The sequence below is a fragment of the Schistocerca serialis genome, chromosome 4, assembly GCF_023864345.2.
Source record: "Schistocerca serialis cubense isolate TAMUIC-IGC-003099 chromosome 4, iqSchSeri2.2, whole genome shotgun sequence".
NCBI classification, from domain to species: Eukaryota; Metazoa; Arthropoda; class Insecta; order Orthoptera; family Acrididae; genus Schistocerca; species Schistocerca serialis.
The window spans coordinates 395,308,758-395,329,417 of NC_064641.1; the positions used below are offsets into that span (position 1 = coordinate 395,308,758).

At 43.0% G+C, this 20,660-nt stretch overlaps 1 protein-coding gene across 1 annotated transcript; it reads left to right on the forward strand.

Moving 5' to 3' along the window:
- Positions 1–1,223: 1,223 nt before the first annotated feature.
- Positions 1,224–17,293, forward strand: LOC126474921 (myosin regulatory light chain 2). The gene is made up of 5 exons (XM_050102426.1): positions 1,224–1,241; positions 8,909–9,103; positions 11,681–11,861; positions 13,719–13,791; positions 16,634–17,293. The coding sequence occupies exons 1-5, from the start codon at positions 1,239–1,241 to the stop codon at positions 16,797–16,799; spliced, it is 618 nt and encodes a 205-aa protein (XP_049958383.1). The 5' UTR covers positions 1,224–1,238; the 3' UTR covers positions 16,800–17,293.
- The last annotated feature ends 3,367 nt before the right edge of the window (positions 17,294–20,660 follow it).

Below are 20,660 nucleotides of genomic sequence, written 5' to 3' on the forward strand. Positions count from 1 at the left end.
TTTACAGCATCATGATGGTCGCTCCCGTGTTTGGCGACATCACGGTGAACGCACATTGGAAGCGTGTATTCGTCATCGCCAAACTGGCGTATCACCCGGCGTGATGGTATGGGGTGCCATTGGTTACACGTCGCAGTCACCTCTTGCTCGCATTAACGGGACTTCGAAAAGTGGACGTTACATTTCAGATGTGTTACGACCCGTAGCTCTACCCTTCAATCGATCCCTGCGAAACCCTACATTTCAGCAGGATAATCCACGACCGCATGTTGCAGGTCCTGTATGGGCCTTTCTGGATACAGAAAATATTCGACTGCTGCCCTGGCAAGCACATTCTCCAGATCTCTCACCAATTGAAAACGTCTGGTCAATGGTGTCCGAGCAACTGGCTCGTCACAATATGCCAGTCACTACTCTTAATGAACTCTGATATCGTGTTGAAGCTGCATGGGTAGCTGTACCTGTACACGCCATCCAAGCTCTGTTTGACTCAATGCCCAGGTGTATCAAGGCCGTTATTACGGCCAGAGGTGGTTGTTCTGGATACTGATTTCTCAGGATCTATGCACCCAAATTGCGTGAAAATGTAATCACATGTCAGTTCTAGTATAATATATTTGTCCGTTTATCATCTGCATTTCGTCTTGGTGTAGCAATTTTAATGGCCAGTAGTGTAATTGTGTCAATGTGTAAATTTCAGTCGTCTTGTTTCGTAGCCACTCTATACGATTTCCGGAAGATCGTTGACAGTGCCGCTGGTGGAATGTCCCAGAGTGTACTTTTCGCAGCACCGTTCACAGAGCGACGATGCGACACGCGGTGAAAAGTAGGTCGCGCGGAGGGAGCCGCGATTACAATAGCACACTGCCGGGACAGGTCAACGGGGCGGAGTTGTCACAGAGACTGACCGGGCAGCCGTGTCACCCCCGGCACTGCAGATAAGGACAAGGAAGGCGACGGAGAACAATGAGGGGCGCCAGGGTGGGGCGTGTTCGAGCGCCCGAAGAGCCGGCCCGATCGCGATCGGGCGCTAGGGGCTCCGGCGCCGACTATTTCCGACGCCAGCTCTAAATAAGGAGAGGTACGCCCCCCAGGCGCGCGCACGGGCCGACGGGTAGCGAACGGGGAGGGGGGCGAGGTGCCGAGACAAGTGAAAAGACTTTCGGAAGACAGTGGCCTGAGCCTTCTCCGGCAGACAACACCACTAGGAAGGCCTTTCTTCTTCGGCTCAATACACAATGGTAAGTGTGAGCGTCGGCCGGCCGAGTCCTCTCGGCGCGCAGCTAAGCTAATGTGTGGCAGGTGGAACTGGCGAAACGGACTCGTGTGCAGCTACGACAAGTGCCCGGCACATTTAGGACTTTGCTTTTATTTCCGTTCTCCGCACTTAGTTACAGCTGACAGCGTGTGACAGTTTATTTTTTTTTTCCTTTCTTTTTGATCTGTGTCCAGCAGAGTGACACTTGCTTCTGCTATGTTTCATTGCGAATGTGCTTCTCCTTAGATCACCGAACTTCCAAAGGCGATTACGTGTATTTTAGCAGTGGGTGTTCAAAAGACCAATTTCTCGACGACCGCTAGAAGAGTTCGCGATTTTAATGTTTTGGTTAGGCAACATAGCACTATTTCACTGGTAGCTGCAGAAATCAAACGGCACGAATAAATCACAACCATTTTTGAGTATGGTCAGTGTGAAGTAATTCAGAAAACCACGCAGGGCTTACATTTATTTATCAGAGAGGAGTACTGGTCAAAATCTGAGGAACCCTGTCTCGAATAGGTGCTCGTTGAATAAATGTAGTGTACATGGCGTAACATAATGATTCTTTCCGTTACGTTTACTGTTTAGTCGGCTGCGAACTTGCAGCAGAAAGGAAAGTTTACAAAATAACTACACTGCTGCATACAGGGCACTGCAAACGATGCATTCTCTTAGTGTGAGACGGATTGTGGAGGAGACTGACGGAGGTCTTCTTAAACGAATAGTATCAGAATGCACCTAAACTGATTTCGTGAAATCAAAATAACACTGAATCCAGACGGCTGCACGGGGATTCGAACTCCGATTCTCACGTTTACGAATCCAGTGTGTTCAGAAATGTACCGCCTTCTGCGAAAAAAAGCTCTTAGGGATGGAAAACTTACTTGAATTTTTACAACAGTGTGAGAAGGGACCGACACTGAGCTTGACATTCGCATCTATGAAGGGAAACCTCAGTGGCCAGGTCTACTCATTATGACTGACGGTGAGTTGTAAATAAAGATAGAATGGGGCGACGAAAGAATGCTGTTCCGAAAGAAAGATCCACCCTCTTTACTCGCATTTACTGAGCAAGTTTATCACTTTGAGTCGCAATGTCAGAGAATAAACTGTCATTATCTGATTGTATGACTGTGTGGTGACGCCGAGAGCATACTGCAAGGCATATGCAAATGGAAATTTGGTAATTTGTGGTAAGGTCTTATGGGACCAAACTTCACAGGCCATCGGTCCCTAAGTTTACACACTACTTAATCCAACTTAAACTAATTTACCCTAAGGACGATACGCACATCCATGCCCGAGGAAGGACTCGAATCTCCGACGGGGTTAGCCGCGCGCACCGTGACAAGATGCCCTAGACTGTTCGGCTACCCCGCGAGGCAAAGTCATGTGCCACGAAGAAACTACTGTGAATGAGAATACAGGATCACAACAAATCATTTATTGCTACTTTGACGACAGTACAAAATGACTGAGTTTAAATGTGTGTTATTTTCCTTATTGAGAATATCAATCTTACACAGAATGAAGTACGACTAATATAGGATACGTGGTTGATAAGTGCAGGCCAATGATTTCAGACTTGTAATTCTGTAATGCCACTTGAGAAACAACTCGGCAATGAAGACATAGACGCCCTTATATTGTTCCGCTTTCTTCCGCTCGATTTCCCGTAACGTAATGTTAATATATTGTTATGTTTATTAGATGCGCCTCTAGCAAAGCTATATAGTGGAGCTTAACAGAAGATGACATCTGAATGATTCAGGATGGTGGTGGTGGTTAGTGTTTAACGTCCCGTCGACAACGAGGTCATTAGAGACGGAGCGCAAGCTCGGGTTAGGGAAGGATTGGGAAGGAAATCGGCCGTGCCCTTTCAAAGGAACCATCCCGGCATTTGCCTGAAACGATTTAGGGAAATCACGGAAAACCTAAATCAGGATGGCCGGAGACGGGATTGAACCGTCGTCCTCCCGAATGCGATGATCCAGGACATTGAACGGCTAGCTCTTCTGTGCTCGTCTCTGCAACATGTGTCTACAGATGCAGTGTACTGTTAGCCCTTTTGACCTTACGATACGTACTTTGATCTCTTCGTATCTGTTATACTTCGCTAAATTTTTAATAAAGCTTGATGCCAAAGGTGAATACTTCTCTGTGGAATAGTGACGTGGCGGAGCGTCTTTTACAGTTGTGATCGCGACTGGTAACCAGTCTCCAGTGAGGGTTAAGGTAACAATGTGGGTGCATACGACGTGGTTATCACATAACGCACGGCCAAGAGATTTGCTTAAAATGTCTTTAGCGTTGTGTACGTATGAAGCTAGACAAACACGCAATGTGGCTCGGTTGTTGCGAAGAGATGAGTCGCAGATTTGTTGCATCTACGAATGTTAATGAAATCATACTAGTTTTTATCGTCTATAAAAAGCGAAAGTTTTGAGCATACTTAGGATGTATGTTGGTTGACTCGCAACATATCATCTTCCACCAAGTGAAAATCTTTCATTTCATTTCTACACAACGTCTATTCCGGTTTTGTTGCTGAAGGGGAGAGGAAGTCAATCGTTCACTGTCATCGGAACATTGCAACCTGAACGTCTGATCCTATCCACTTCTGAATTTTCCCAAAACGTGTCTCGTGCTTACTGTAAGCCGTCATCTTAGCGTGTTTGATTATTTGTTCAAAAATACCGCAATGAATAAATATTCAGACAGGCTGGATCATTGGTGCCTTCATATAGAAACACAATAATCTTTATTATATTGTTAAAGTTCTCCTGCTTTTACAAATCATTGTTTTCGGCAAAATACGAAATTAACGACTTTCCACAAGAACTGCTAAGTATTCCTTGAATTCTTAGAAAGGAGTAAAATATTTCCCACAGTTATTCACCGACTTGTAGTAGGAAAAAGGATTAAGGCATAACGTCTCCCTGACTTTGATACCTCAAGAGAAGGAACACTTATCTTTGATGGAGATTGGTAGGAAACGGAATCACAGCGTTATTCGCCTACAGCGACTTTCGGACGCTTTACGCAGGATGATCAGACGACGATCTGAGTCCTCACTCATATCGATGTGGACGCCAGCTTCTCTAAATACTGCAGTACCCCGAACGACGAATAAAAAGCCAGATGGACTTCACCAAAATAAAAAATAAATGTGCCAACCTAAAAATAAAGTATATATACGAAAGCTAACGTAAATAACTGGGATGGTTGACATACTGTGAGAAGCTCGTTAGGTAATCTCAAAAACACATTGGGGCTAGTAACTTCACGTCATAGTATAAGACGCAAGTCCAAGCATAGGTTCAGCTCTATACTTGAAGTATATGTTCCTGATCTCCCGAATAAATGTCAGTAACAGCCACGTGGCTAGAAGATTGCCTTATTTATAAATGTCAGGTTCTAAAAAATTGCTGTTTTATTTACCCAAAGAGTGAGAAACCAGAATACATTAAGCATTGCATCCATCTTGTGCCCTCTGACAGTCGACAACAGTGTAGTGTAACGAGCTTCTATTCTTATTGTTTTTCAGATAAGAATGTGAGTAAAAGTACAAAACCTTGAACGGCTGCCGTAGCCACACACCACACAGACCGTAAATATGACGCCTCAGAAACTAGTGTGAGGCCACAAAGCTCTTCATTCAAACTACGTATCATTGTTTCATACGTTTACGTAGAAGCTATGCCACCTACCACACAAAACGTGGATATGACACCTCAGAACCCTTGTACTATGGTGGGGTAGAAACCTTTCTTTCCAAATTTCATAAATATTGTTTCGTTCGTTTCCGCCAGCAAATCCGGGAGATATACCTCATGAAAATTAGTTTCTTTACGAAAGTAAGTACAATCAATCAGCCTACATACACTGTCGAAGATCATTAGCCTACTTAAAGTAAATCAGTCATCAACCCGAAGGTTTGGTTGGAACACCGCAGTGCGTTACTAGGCATGGTTGATGTGGAGGTGGTACGCCGTTGCCTTCGTCCGACTTTTGACTGAATTACCCAATTAATTACAGAGGGATTCCGAACCATGGTGCAACTCATCACTTTTCACCCTAACGTTGCCAGAGGTAAAAGAAATGCTAAGTGACGTATAAAAATCCTCGGACTGTTGCCTACGAACAAGAGAAATATTGGTGTCACGCGTTTCTTTCGTGTCACCACGTGTTATTTTCCGTTAACTGCGAAAAACCAAGCTACGTCTTTACCGAATCCGGTGTCTACTGTCACTGAGGCCAGAAACTGATCACCAACGCTGAGATTAGTGATCGCAGCTACTTTTCGTTTTAATACTCGCCTTTGAAATGCTACCCGAGCGTTTGCTTCGTATCCCAAACATGCTGCAACATTAAAGGTCGCCGCTGGCTCAATTCGTGGCGGTTTTCACGACTGTTTAACAGGCTAGTGGCCACAGATTATTTTCGTGCTTTCGTTTCTTTTGGATCGTGTCTCCTGATATCATTTCATATTCAGAGCACGATACGATATCCTGATGCGGCCATAGCCATTCCTGGAGGTATCCACGGCTTCGTAACTGGAAGCCACTGCCGCCGGGCTGAGTGCGTAATTTTAAGAGAGTTCGCGTCACTGCGCCCGCGGGCGCTGTCTATTTTTAACGACGCCCTCTCGCGTTTCCTGACCGGGTAGAGGGCGGCTAGAGTCCAAAGTCGGGTGGGGCGATGACGGGGAATAGGGTAGGGGGAGGGAGTGGAGCGGTGGGGGGTGAAGGAGGAGGGAAGGGGAGGAGGAACTCGGGAGAGGGTCTGAAAATAAGCGGCAGCAAAAATATGCACTGCTGGCGCAGATTTTGACACGTATGCGAACAGGATAAACTGTACACGTCCATCATGTGGCACGTAACCACTTCGGCGCCCCATTGAAATAGTGGTATACAAGTATTGACTCCATTGGACAGCTTCCGTTCCAGTATTCTTAGACACTTGGCTAGTGGCCAGACCCCGTTGTCCTGGAAAATGTGTACAACTCGTGGCTTTGCTGCTATTTTCAGCAAACCTGTGGTCCGCACTCCACTAGTGTTGGTAGTTACGTGGACAGTAACTGACGACAATAAGTAGGACGAAAATTCGCAGAACCCTTTGTGCAGAAACTAATACGAATGTCACTTACAATAAGCATATCTACATTAATAGTCTCCATAGTATAGCGCAGCCGTCCTCCGAACTTTTGGTAACAGACTACTGAAATAATCAGTTCTGCTTTGGAGCACAGTCACAATTTCCTACCCTTCTAACCATCGTTGCCAACGTGCATCATATTTGTTTAATGTCGTTGTAGCTCCGTTGCGAACTTGCGAAGATCTCAGTGCACAGTACCAGACAGGTCGATGTTCATTGCTTCATTTACATTTATTGTAATAGTTTATAAATGACATCTTGCGTTTGGTACATTTGAAGCTGTTTTAACGGACATTGAGGTTTCACGGAACACAGTATCGAAATCATCCGTTTGAGAATGGAATGTCATTAACTGCCTCGTGCAGGCACTTGAGGGAGTCCTGAAGGCTTCCATCAGCTGATTCTAACAGTTCCCAAGTGTTGGAATTCTGGTCGGAGCAACGCTCTACGAGGAGAGCGAGGTCCCAGCCGGAACATGCTGCGGACTTGGAGTGGTAACAAGGGGTGACACCGGTAAACTAGATGGCGTCCCTGTCTCTACGTAGAGATATACAGTGGAGATCGGGCAGGTTCTTGGTCTAATTCACTAGTTCTTGCGTTATGTGCATTATTAACAATGGCGTTCGTTCTAAGCTCTTTGTTTACATGGGTTGTGTGTGTAATAGAGTAATTCGATGCTGAGTGAATGGTAAAGACAGTGGTAACCGATTTTATGCTTCACACCCGCTTACCATCGCAGACTTCGCACTGCGTGTTTCCATTGATTTATGAGGAAATGTCTGGGTAAGAACTGCTGTCTGGTATTCTATTTTTCTTTTCATTTGGTTTTATGGTAATTTTTGACTGGTACAGTACAGGAATAAATAAGATGAGGTCGTCCCGTGTCACATCTCTGATCAAAACATGTGCGTTGGCGGTAAGCTAGTGTCAATGAAGAGTCCTCTATACTTTTCTTATCTCGCAAATGGCAGGGAACAAGATGACCGTCCAGTCCAAGTAATGAAGCAAGTTGGTGATACACTGTAACTGAATACGAAACGTCCTTTTCAGGATGAAGCTAAAATCTGATGATATGTTGCATTCCTGATAACTGAGATTTTACTCGGGATACGCTGGTCTTTCTGTTCCCTTTTATGCTGAGGAGTTCTGGATTCGACTGCCGGTAAAGCCGCACCCACGAGCACTTCTTTCGAAATAACAGTTAAGCTCTCGTACTAAATTTCATTCGGTAAGAACCTCGAGTTATTGTACTCAAATCAAAACATATTTAACTCTACTCCATCAATAGACTTCATTATCCAAAGTGCTTTTACAAGACTATAGTTGCTTGAAATCTCCTCCTCGTTTAATTTATACTGAAGACGAACAGTAGCTCCCAAATGAGTCGAAGTCTGTCCACTTCAGTAGGTGACCTTTTGTTCTATCCATAGAGTTAATGCGTTGGTAGTTTTTTATATTTGTCCTCCTGGTTTGGGGAGTAAAATATGCATGCTTGCAGAAAATGTCATGATGAACCCTGGAGCCAGTTCAAGTTTGCTAATAGTATTAGACCCGTCAACAGGCAAATATAAATAAATTTTTTGTGCCCTTTACCTAAAAGACAGTGAATATTCAATCTTCATCCCTCTGTACAGACATTATGACGCATTCGTTTATGCGAGATACACATACAAATTTGCAGTTCAAATGTTCAGGCAAAATGGTTCCCGGAGTTATTCGGATTTAGAGTACGGTTCCTACAGACCAGTCGTAGTGTCGCGCCTCTCTACCATATCGGTTCGTTGTGGGGAGGAAATTATAGGGCGACCAGTTTTCTGTGTAAATCTTCCGATGGAGGGCGCTAGGGATGTTATCATCGAATGAGGCAGCGCTGTGACTAAGAAACGAACTCGTTGTTTTATAGGGGCGGCCGGTTTCAAATGTAGTTTCAATCGTCCCGTTTTAGATTTTCCGTAGTTGCCGTGAATTATCTGCCGAAACGGTCGCTTCAGGACGACCGTTGTCGCTTCCATCTCCTTGTCTAGTCGACCTTGTGAATTCTGTCTAATGACCTCATTCTCGATAAAAGGTTTACTTTCAACCTGTCTTCGTCCCTTCTTCCTTTACCTTTGCAAGTCTACTTTCGCGAACCAGGATGTACCGTGATCGTAGATAAGAACTCGTGCCTCTAGGCTGTTTTGCATAGGGCCTGATGTGGAATTTCCCTTTCATTGCTCTGAGACAGATTGGGGCTTTGTTTAGAGCCAAATGAATGATAAAAGTAGGAAGTTGTTGACGTTGGGGCGGCCGGAGCAACCGAGCGGCTCTAGGCGCTACAGTCTGGAACCGTGCGACGACTACGGCCGCAGGTTCGAAACCTGCCTCGGGCATGGATGTGTGTGATGTCCTTAGGTTGGTTAGGTTTAAGTAGTTCTAAGTTCTAGGGGACTGATGACCTCAGAAGTATAGCGCTCAGAGTCATTTTTTGTTGACGTTGGTGGCGTGTTACAGGCGGACAAGGAAAAGAAGAAGAAGAAGAAGTCTGTCAAGGAGGAGGCGCCAGCAGAAGCCCCTGCCCCCGCCCCCGCCGCCGCCCCCGCCGCCGCCGCCCCCGAACGCAGCTCGCGCGGCTCCAAGAAGGCCAAGAGGACCGGCAGCAATGTCTTCTCCATGTTCTCCCAGAAGCAGGTCGCTGAGTTCAAGGAGGTCAGCACACCTTCGCACTTTTCCCACTTGTATGTAGCTAGAACGAGCAAATTGTGCGCCTTACATTGAGGTTAGCACTTTACAGAGCGATATATGCGAATTTAAAAGACACAGTACCGACTTATGTACGGAAACATTTCTGTAACTAGCTCGCAGGATATTTTTGTACACAAGGTGGTTCAGGACTATTTGGAATAGAAAACAACATGTAAATAGAAACTTTCTTCCTAATGGCTTTTTGAAACTATCAAGAAAGAAAATGGTAATTGCGACTGAATATCACCTAACCTACTTTTTTGATAATTTTTCTTTAAACTTATATTTTTAACCCACCATCATCACCAATTCAAGCTTTAGCTAATATGACTATAACGGCAGGCAGAATACGTTCAATAGTCTGCAATATTTTGCCTTGTCTGTGTCATGGAATCAACATGACTTACAGAACTAATTTACTCTGATATTTTAGAAAAAAGAACACCTTTCCTTCCCGCCGACATTATAGCACTCCAATTCATTTAAATCAGGTTTATAGATATTAAGAAGGACCTTTATCTATATACAGTACAGCAGAAATATCCAGAATTGCAAACAAGTACATATCGCCATCTAAGGATAGACTTATGTCCGATACTATGTACGGGGAAATATATAGCTCATTCGACGAAAAACTGATCACTAAGTATACACTTTTACATTCCGTTGCCGCCCAGAAGGAGGAATCTGAAACAAGGAAGGAAAAAATGTGCCTTCAGCTTACTGTTCTCCACGTAGATTCAAAATGCATCTCTGTGCTTCCTGGTACACATAAATTCGTGGAAGTATACGCCAGTAGCTTACTTTGTTTCATATGAAGTTCTTTACCCTGTACTCGGTACTTAGTCATTACGACAGACTTGTCAAAGCCGTCCACTACACATTAAGTAATACACACCTACATACTTTTGCTTATTGATGGAGAAGTATCAGTCTTTTACTCATAATTACAGGTTAGCCACACGTTTTCCCTTTCCAGTTTTACATATTTTAATAGCACTGTAAAAAATAATCCGATCATTCACAGTTTTATCGGATTGACGTAATCCGTAAACTGCTTTGGGCCGATCTTCAGATGGCGGCATCCATTTCTTATACTGTTCTGCACTAGTAGATAATATTGCTTCGTAGTATCCATAAATATTATTTAAATAGAGCGGAGGGCTATAATATTCATAGGAAGAATAAACATTCTTTCTCTAAAACATCATACCAAATGGCTTTATGAACGCTATTTTTACTCCATAATATAGACAGAGTACAACGTTGCAGATACGTAAACTTTTGAACCTTTGTTAACTAAGACTTCTAATCGGGTTTACGGATGTCAAGATTTGAATACAGGTATGGCTATGTAGTCTGTTATATTTCTTAATTTTTTAAAATGGGAAGAGATGTAAAATTTCTTAAAAAGGAATGCTTTCATTCAACGAAAGTTAAAAAAGTTGCAGTCTTTTCCTCGTTGTTACGTTTCAGTACAGTCGCAGAGTTCTCAAGAGACCACGCATCAAATAATAAAAATATTTCTTCTTAAATCGAACGAGGCTCATGTTACAAGAAATAATTTCTGATACCCACAGCACTAACATTTTTGCTACCGCTATTTACAGCTATGTCTGGTCATCATATGGATCTAGGTGTTCAAACAAAACCAGAGAAGGTCACTGAGGGGTAGGAGCAATCCCAGCAGATTGACACAACCACATTAAAGAGTAATCCAAACTGAATGTTTCCAGTAATAACCCCGGAGAATCTGTCTGCGCCGTATGGTCCTACATCTTTCACTGTTACAAAAAATACTCGTGACAGACCCTCGTCGCCCAGTTCACCGTACCATAAACAATACAAACGGCTTCATAGCCTACATATCCATGTTTGTGGAAAACCCTGTTACCTATCAATATAAAGGAAACGCAAGTACGCTATGTGGAAGAGTATCGACTGTTCTGCATATTAAAAAATCGGATAAACATACGCTTTGTTCCCAGTGGCTTCGTAGGTATTTATATTTTAAATACATGACATTTGCCAATTTGGTTGCTTGGATCCGATCCTCACTGAATCCTTTCGAAGTAGATAATTGTTTGTACGGTTTGTTAAACGACGAAGTACACAACAAGGTGTTTGAACAAGGTTTATGGTGCTTACGAGCACATAGCAGCATTAGTAGTAAAGAAAAATTGTCAATAATAATCACGTCAGATAACGACATATCAGTATTCTATAACGTGCAGCATTCCCTCCTTTCTTGATAGTTTCAAATAGCTGTGTGTAGGAAACCACTGAGGACAAAACATGTGTACTGTATATTTGCATGTTGTTTCCTACGCCTAAAAGTTCATAGTATCAGCTTCTGATGTATGCCTGTCTTATCCTGAAACTCCTGGTGTACGAAAAAAATCGCGTAAACTAGTGAGGGAAATGGTTCTGTACAGACGATGCAGTGTGTCTTTTAAATCAGCACATGTTTCCAGACTGTAGCAGTCATCTGTTAGACGATCAGCTTCACTACTAATGGGTCGCTTTCGCTCTATTTCGCAGGCATTCCAGCTGATGGACCAAGACAAGGATGGCATCATCAGCAAGAACGACCTGCGGGCCACGTTTGACAGCTTGGGCCGTCTCGCCTCCGACAAGGAGCTCGACGAGATGGTGAACGAGGCGCCGGGACCCATCAACTTCACCCAGCTCCTGTCCCTCTTCGCCGCAAGGATGTCGGGAGGTGCGCGGCTTTTCCCGCTGACGACCTATTCTGAGACTCCTTACGCTAGCCTAATAGTGGCACAGTATTTCTGAAACGCAGCATTCTCCAGGATTATTTTCAAGCACGGTGCCAGAAACAACTCCCCTGACAACCTTCCCTCAGACTCGTTATGTTAGCCCAATAGTGACACATTTGTTCTGAAACGCAGCATTCTCCAGGATTATTTTCAGATAAGGAGCCAATAACAACCCATCATTTTCACCCATTGCATTTGGCTTCGATACAGTGTCACGATGCCGCAAAACTTCCCAATATGCCACATTAAACTCCCGTGAAGTCGTTATCTGACACAACAAATTCAAATACCTAGAAAAGCAGCTGTAGGTGCAAGCCTTTTAAGGGATTCTACTTAATCAAAGTTTGAATTATGCAGCTTCCATGGAGTAATTTGTTGTAAATATTCAATGTATATTTCTTTTTCTATTATTTAAGTAAAGCCGAACGAGATGATACAGTGGTTAAGGTACACGTCTCGTGGAGGAGAGGGATTCAGATCTCTGCCCCACTGTATAGGTATAAGTTTACCGTTGTTTCCGAAATCTCTTAATACGAATCTTTGAGTGATTATTTGAATATGCCTGTTTCCCGGCCATCTTTGTCCGTTTGAGGTACGCAAATAACATGTGAATGCGAAACGCTATCACATGGTCTCCAGGAAATGGTAAAGCGGGAGACCGCCTGTTTGTTGGCGAGAAACATTCGTTCCATCTCATCTGACTGAGGCGTTAAATCGTTAACAAGAGAGTAGAAGTAATTTTTATTCACCTCTGCGGAGTTTAGAGTATAAGTCAGACTCAGCCATGGCGGGAGGTTTAATGATTCTCAGCTATTCTGGTGTTACTATTCCACTTTTGGTAGATAGTGAACAGCGTGAACTGTTTTCTGATTTCAGAACAAACATTTACTTCGAAATGTATAATTTCAGTTTAGTAAAGACAAAAAAGAAAGATACCTGTTAGCTCTTTGTTAGCATTCCAAGGTGTGACATATCTGCAACTTATGAGACGTGTTTCAACTGTTTCCAAATAATTTTCGTATAGTGAGCTGCATAATGTTTAGTTCTAGCACACGGTGTAGTAGCAGACTTATTTTTAGTCTACCCACCTCTCTCTGGAGGCCTGCACTAAATAGTTTCTATGAAAACTCGTTTTCTGTATAACAGGTAGTCAGCCAATTTCAAGATGTTCCTAACAAGCTTTGACAATCCACTTGAAGCTACTTACTTCAGATAAATAACTCCATTGTACAGCAGTTAGAAAACTTATTTAATTAAATAAACGAAAGGAAAGATGGCGTGCATTCTGCGCCATTGAACAGCCACAAAATACTAGCTTTGGTTTCTTCAACGGGAGTAATCTTGCCTAAAGTCGTTGCTGGTGTAGACTGATACTTTTAGATATTCTGCTGTGTGCAATAACAGCATCGAAGAAACACACCAATTAATTATTATCCTAACGCAAATAAAAAGAACATTATATTCAGCTCGTTGTTAAAATTTGGGATTCAGCCTCATCCATCAAATTAACGTTTAAAAATTTGCAATTATCCGTACAGACTAACAACCTATGATAGTGTGTGGTGTCACAGCACAAAACACTCACAGACCAAATTTGCACCTTGAGGATAACAAAATAGCTCTCCGTTCAGCGTGAAGGCTGGTAGAAGTCTCGTAGACGTTGAGTCTTTTGAGGTACAGGGGCTTGCAGGGCTTCAGAGAATGATCAATCTCAGACTGGCAAAATATTCGTGGAAATAGAAATTTATCAAGAACGGTTAGCTCAACTCTTTGTTAATATTTATCTTTCGTTGTTTCAGGCTCTGATGATGATGAAGTTGTTATCGCCGCCTTCAAGACCTTTGACATCGACGGCAAGATTGACAGCGAAAAGTAAGTTTCACTCTTACATTTAACACTCGTAGCGTAGTGGGAGAGAATAGTGCGAAGTATGATGACTATTGTACGATCTAAATCTGATAATGAGATGCTGAACTCATGGAACCATAACCTGATATTCAACTGGAACAAATAATTCTTTTCAGTGAATAGTTAATTTTCACTTATTAGGTAAAGTTTTACATTTTGTGTATCTCATGTTGCACGACTTTACCCCTATACACACAGCATTTTTCTTAACGTATGGTTCCTGATTATGTTTTATCTGTAGACGGATGTAAACGTAAGGTTTCGTTTATGCATTTGTACTGATGCCTCACATGTTTTGAAACACTTTATTCCCGGATTTATTGGCGTGCGGATAGTAGAGAACGGTTACTTTCATCGAAAGCCCAGCCACCTTGAAGTGGAGCGAAGGTGTTCCCAGCTGGGAATATTTGGGAGAGCACTTCCAGTTCCATAATTTCTCTCAACCAAGGAGAACCTCCTGTTTTCCTTACTCAAAAGCGGAGGATTAATTTTATTCTGAAAAATGTATCACCGACAAAAATTGGAACTCATAGTCTCACTGGCAAAAAACGGTAAACACCTAGAAGGAAGTTAAAATAAACTTCTCACGTTGAGAAGCTACGTGATTTTATTTCATTGATTACAGAATAAAGTTCAATGAATAACGAAATCGGAAATACGAGTACACTGCTGGCCTCTTGTCAGTAGAATGTTGCAATCTGTCATGAATACGTGCACTGATCCTCTTGGGAAAGGTGTCATACTGTTATTGTATCCTCTCCTGAGGTAATTATGCCCGCAGTTGCAATGAGCCCTCTGCGTTCTGGATAATGGCACCGGGATGGAGTTGACATCATGGCTTGTAGTGGGGACGGCGGGGAGGGGGCGAGCGGGGTACATGTCGAGGTATTTTCCTGGCCAAAGAAGCACGTCAGCATTCAACATTATGTGGGACGAAAGTTGTCCTGTTTTAAAGATAGCACAAGGATAGTGTCTACATATGAGGATGCAGGACTTCGGTAACGTTTCGCTATGCCGTCAGTTTTGCCTGAATTACTATCAGAGGACATCTGGAATCATACCCGATGGTTCCTCACATCACAACACTGGGAATAACACAGGTAGTCTGTCCACAACATCAGCAGAATGTGTCGTCCCGGCTCAGTGTCACCATAGGCACAGAAAATGGTGGGACGAGGTTTCAGATCCATCGATGTAAATGATATGTAGCCACCCGACGGCAGTCCAACTGATGGTGTTAAACTGCAGTCTACCAATGAGACGGCGATTCAGTAGCCTAGCTTCTGCTGGTCTCCAAGCAATGTTGTGGGGTAAGACGGGGTGTTGTAGGTCCTTTACTTCTACCTGGACAGCAGGCGCAGATGTGAAGGAATTACGATGCGCTTGGCACACGATACGACGATACCCCCCCCCCCCCTCTCCCCCTGCTGTCGTCAGTCATGGCCGATCAAAATTTTGACGAGGCATTTGGTTTTCGCAACAAACCATTGAGTTCACTAGTGGACCAACCAGGATCACGTTCAGACTCTCCACATGCCGGTGCATCGCATCCTTCGATCGGCAGGCCACATTTAGTCCCACAGTGTCGGCCCTTTCTAGCACTGTGCTAGTGACGTTATCTCACCCAAATGCGCAATATTTTTCGTGGCTCTGCACAATGATAACTAACTATCTGGCGTACTCGTAGCTCACACGACGGCTGATCATGCTATACTCTTTAAGGTCTGATAACACGACCATATGGTGGAGGGACTAAGGCACTCTAGTGGGCGTTCTAGCCTTAAGAGCGGTACAACTCTAATGATTTGCATGCACGCTGAGGGTACGCTCGTGTACGATACTGCGTCTACCTCGGAGCATTCCCTCCAGGGGCTTATCGTTTTTGTCAGTGAATGTACTTCCGCGATCCGCGTAAAATAGTACTTTTTTCTATTAAATAAACTGGAGGTTCATTTTCTCGTACGAGAGAAGAAGTAATAACTATCAGCTTAAAACTGAAAAAATTGATACCACTTTAAAATATTTTATCTTTTAACAGAGGCTCCAATGCTTTCTGTTTCTCCCATTTCCTTATCTATAGGCCTATTCCAATACTTTCCAGTCGAGGTCAAACAAATTGTGTGCCATTTGTAGTAAAAAGTTCTTTCTGTGTTCTGAAATAATTAATGAAATGTACGTAGAATCGTATAGTTTCTGTTAACGTACAGTATTTCCATTTTCTTTCGCATACGTAAATCACAGTGATCTTAAGCAGTTGTACACTATTATTTCTTTATCATTTAATACTTTCACGAATAGCCAGCTACTTGCATTTCCCTTAACATCTGATAAAAGTGAAACAACCATTCTTCCTCTTAAAAAAGTTAACTGTCACCAAAAAACGAGTGCCTTACAACGATTTTCTGAAAATGGTGTTCAAACAGACTTCGTGTCTTCAGTTATGTCGCTAAATAAGAACTTGCTCCACACTTTTCTTGTCTTCGACAAAGGAACAACATCTTTAGCAATGGGCATTTAAGATCGTCTAAATACGACAACAACTATCTTTCCATTCAACAGCGTGTTGAATGGAAAGATAATTGTTGTCGTATTTAGACGATCTTAAATGCCCATTTCTATTTTTCGAGTATCAGCTTCTGTTGTTAATAATAAGGATCGATATTGTGCAGTTAACACGTAAGGAAAGCTATTATTTTTGTAGCTGCTAGCATGTTCCAAGCCGCTATTCTTTCCCATTGTTTGACGCTTTTATAAGCCGATTTTGCTTACCGAGACACACGCAATATTACTCTTGGTTGCTCCACAGGCTGAGACAACTCCTTATGACCTTCGGAGACAAGTTTAGCGCAGATGAGGTCGACGACGCCTACGAGCAGATGGAGATCGACGAGAAGGGCTTTATCAACACCCAGAAGCTGATCACCATGCTTACCGCCAGCGCTGAGGAGGAAGAGGAGGGAGAAGCCGCTTAAATATATCATTCACGCAGAAACTCATCGAAGGAGCACAGACCACTATTCGCGCTCATTCTCCTCAGTTCAAGCTAGATGCAGCCGCTGCATCGTAAGAAATGTTCCATATTAAATATGAGCATAAACTAAATGTATTTCCAGCAGGTGCAAACATTTCCTTTTTCCCCTCAGATGAGGACTTCATGGAAAATGTACCTGTCAACACTCGACTACTGAAAACCTTGTCCAATCAACATCTTTGTATTCGGGTGATTTTAAAGGAACAAATTTAATAAAAAAAATCTGTGAAAATAACTATCTTGTTATTTTGTAGGAAGATACATATTGTATTGAGCTTACTTTGTTTCCTAAATTTATATCTTGCACGGATTATAAGAACGATAGAACTCTGTGTAAAATTGTCACTGCCAGTCGACATGAGAACAAAGACACTGTTAAAGCAGAATGGCTTTAAAGGTTTATAGAGACATTACAAACGTTTCAGTTGCTCGATATTTTGATTTGTTGAACTAATGACCACCTTTTTTCCTTTAGTCACTTTCTACATCCTCATCTTCCCTGTACTTTTCTCCGTCATTTTCTTTGTTCTTCCAATCATTTTTCATTTGTTGATGAGCCTATACATCATGACATTCATTTATGCCATTTATCATTATTCACAATACATATAGCACTTAAACATCAAGAAAATTATCATTGTAAAATTATATGTTATTTAATATATTCGTCATTCGTGAATAAACCTGTTCTAAAGCCACAAAAAGTTCTGAGTGTCCTGTTAATTTCAGAGTGAGAAGGTCACTGATGCTGCAGTTGCTTCATACAAAACTAATCGCGAACAATATTTCACAATACCGTCTGAGAACATAACTGAACTGTTATCACACAGAAAACAGTGAACAGCTCTCTCATTTTATTTGCACTGGTGACAGCGCCCCATTTTTGCGAAGAGAAGTTGACTGTCAAATATTCAAAGAATTCATCCTGTGAATATTATAAACTGTTCAGTTATGCGACGTCGACAATAAGCTGAGCTGTTCCTTTGGGAGCACTATACTGACGAAACAGTACACAAAAAAACTTTGAATAAAAATTGTCCAGTCTTAAAAGATATGTGAACAGATAATGGTACACGCATCCAAAGGTATATTTGTATGTTTTTTCCTGTCGTAACCATTTTGATCAATTTGCTACAGTAGTCGAACCTTATGCAAAGGAAGTTTGGTATAGCAACTGTAACCCATGAATTCCTAGTTCTTTAATTAGTGTGTCATCGAGCCAAGAGAACTGCGTTGGTTAATCAAGTCTGTGAAAACAAATTTCAACATATCATTATAGAGTGAGGATACTATTCATTCACATTCTGAAACTATTATTTATTGCTGGAGAGATGGAAATTTGTGTTCAACACACTGCTTTAGGTTTAAAATATTGATTCATTCAATTGACCAGAAGCAAGTGATGCGAGATAGGAAACATCTCTGACTTTCTATTAGGGAAGATTTGAGGAGTAAACACAATAAATATTGCCAGTGTGCTAAGTGGCTCGAGAGCAAACAGTTTTCAAGGTCACAACACTCAATATTCATGGCATGACTTGACCAGTGAAAAATAATAACGGACGAAAATCCGTCTCTATTAACACAAAGAAGCGAAGGGCTAGTGCGACAAAAGTTATGTCTTTTCTAATTTCCAGAAACATATTTCCGCAGTCATACTTCCACGAGAGCTGTAGAAACTCTAAATCTGTGTCTATGCTGCAAACTTCAAATTTTTTACTCATCAAGAGGATTTAAAATAATTGGGTAAGTACTCAGCTTTGGTATACGCTAACTGCAAAAAGTTTCATTGTTAGGTGATATTAGTCTACGTGACAGTTTAAAACTGCGGGCCGAAGTACATAGATCCCAAACACAGATCCTGGTTTCCGCTGCCTATACCGTTACAGATTAATCTCTCAGTGTTTCTGCTCCTTTTCAAGTTTCTTCAAACTTTCTCCTTGATATGCTTGAAAAAAATCACCCGACGAAGAGTTGCTTAGCCATGGACTAAGGGAAATATATATTCTTACATCTACATAAATGCTGCGCAAGCCACCATACCCTGCATGGCGATGGAAGAACGACTGTCTATATCCTTCCGTACGAGCCCAAATTTCTCTCATCTGTTCTTCAATAGTCCTTACGCGAATTGTACGTTGGCGGCAGCACAATCGCTGGGCAGTCAGCCGCAAATGCCGGTTTCTCTAAACCTTCCCCCCTACAATGGCCGGTATTGGCAGGCTATGTGGTGATTCCTAATCAGGATCGATATTGTGCAGTTAACACGTAAGGAAAGTACAGTCAGTGAGAACATTGCCCTCGAAAGGTAAGGAAGTGATTTTAGGTTTTGTCCGCCTTAGGGCTCTCATCTGACAGGAAGTTTAATAATAATGTGCACTTCGCAGTAAAATGGCTACTTTACCTTGTTTTTGTCAATACGTTTCCGCACGGTATAACCACCTAAAAGCTCGAGGGACGAACTACCATCTTCCTTCCGTTACACGCGGCTGCTCGTAATCCACTATCTGACAAAAAAGTGAAGCACCAACAAGGGGAGGGGGAGACGAAATGAAACCTCACGAGTTGAGAAGCTATATAATGTTATTTCAGTGATTACAAAATCGAGTCAAATTTATAGGGAAGTTGGCAGGATGCGCTCACTTCAATATGAAGCTGCATCCGTCTAGCCTGCATGCATGGACTGATTTGATTGGCAAGCGTGTCAAAGGCCGTTGTTTCCTCTCCTGAGCCAAACTGGCACACAACTATTGTAACTGCTCCTCCGCTGTCCACGGGACTACCTCAACATCACGCAGACAGTTCATAGAGATAACTGCCATGTGCGGTCGAGGATTGTCCTGTGGAAATATGGCACCACAGTGCTGTTGCCTAAGATATAACGTATGAGGTCGCAAGATGCTCGTGACATATCGTTGCGCCGTTACTTGCCTCCATCACTAACAGCCATGACATAAAATCATATCCGACCTGTGTATTGCAAACCCGCGATCCAACGCCGAACACAATTCGACGCCATTCATCAGCAGCCCTGCTTCCTGGTCATAGCACACTCATAATGCTGCCGTCTGTGTTGTGGTATTAATGGCAGCCTACGTGTGGGTTGTTACTAGTCTATGACCAAAGGTGCAGAATCACACAGAACGTTGTAGGAAGTCTATTACTTTTTCTCGAATGTGAAATGGCTGCGATGCTCTTGGTGCACAACATGGCGACCTCCTCCTGTGGTGGTCAGACGTGGTCGACCAGAACCTTGACGACGAGTTTTCATGCCCTCACGTTCTCATGCAGTCCAGCACTGGGACACTTCTGTTGCTTGTGCCTTTTTCCCGCAATGACGCAGTGTAGGCATGGTTAATCGGATTTGGCAAGGTTAACTTAAGGGTTGGCCGGATCCCCTTCCTGCTGCCAACCCGTACCCCCTGGGACGGAATTAGTGTACCCCAACTGTCTGTGTCTAGTGTAATCCATGGAATAGTGCGAATGTGTTCAGATGTCTGTGAGCCATGTAACTGAGGCGAGACATGGAGACCAGCCCGGTCTTCACTTATTGGGATGTGGAAAACCGCCTAAAAACCACATCCAGGCTGGCCGGCACACCGGATTCGATCCGGGGCCGGCGCGCCTACCCGAGTCCAGGAAGCAGCGCATTAGCGCTCTCGGCTAACCTGGCGGGTAGTCCAGCACTGGGACACTGTCACCAACGAATGCCCCATAGATCTCGATATTGCAAGATTCGACCACTCGGTCAAATGGAGAGGCACAAGCAGGTCCCTTTGAAACTCTGTTAGGCGATGGAAAC

Excerpts from the sequence above, each read along its gene's own strand:
- LOC126474921 (XM_050102426.1), top strand. Across the intron at positions 9,104-11,680 it reads AGGTCGCTGAGTTCAAGGAG|GCATTCCAGCTGATGGACCA; the intron begins GTCAGCACACCT and ends TCTATTTCGCAG. Across the intron at positions 13,792-16,633 it reads GGCAAGATTGACAGCGAAAA|GCTGAGACAACTCCTTATGA; the intron begins GTAAGTTTCACT and ends GTTGCTCCACAG.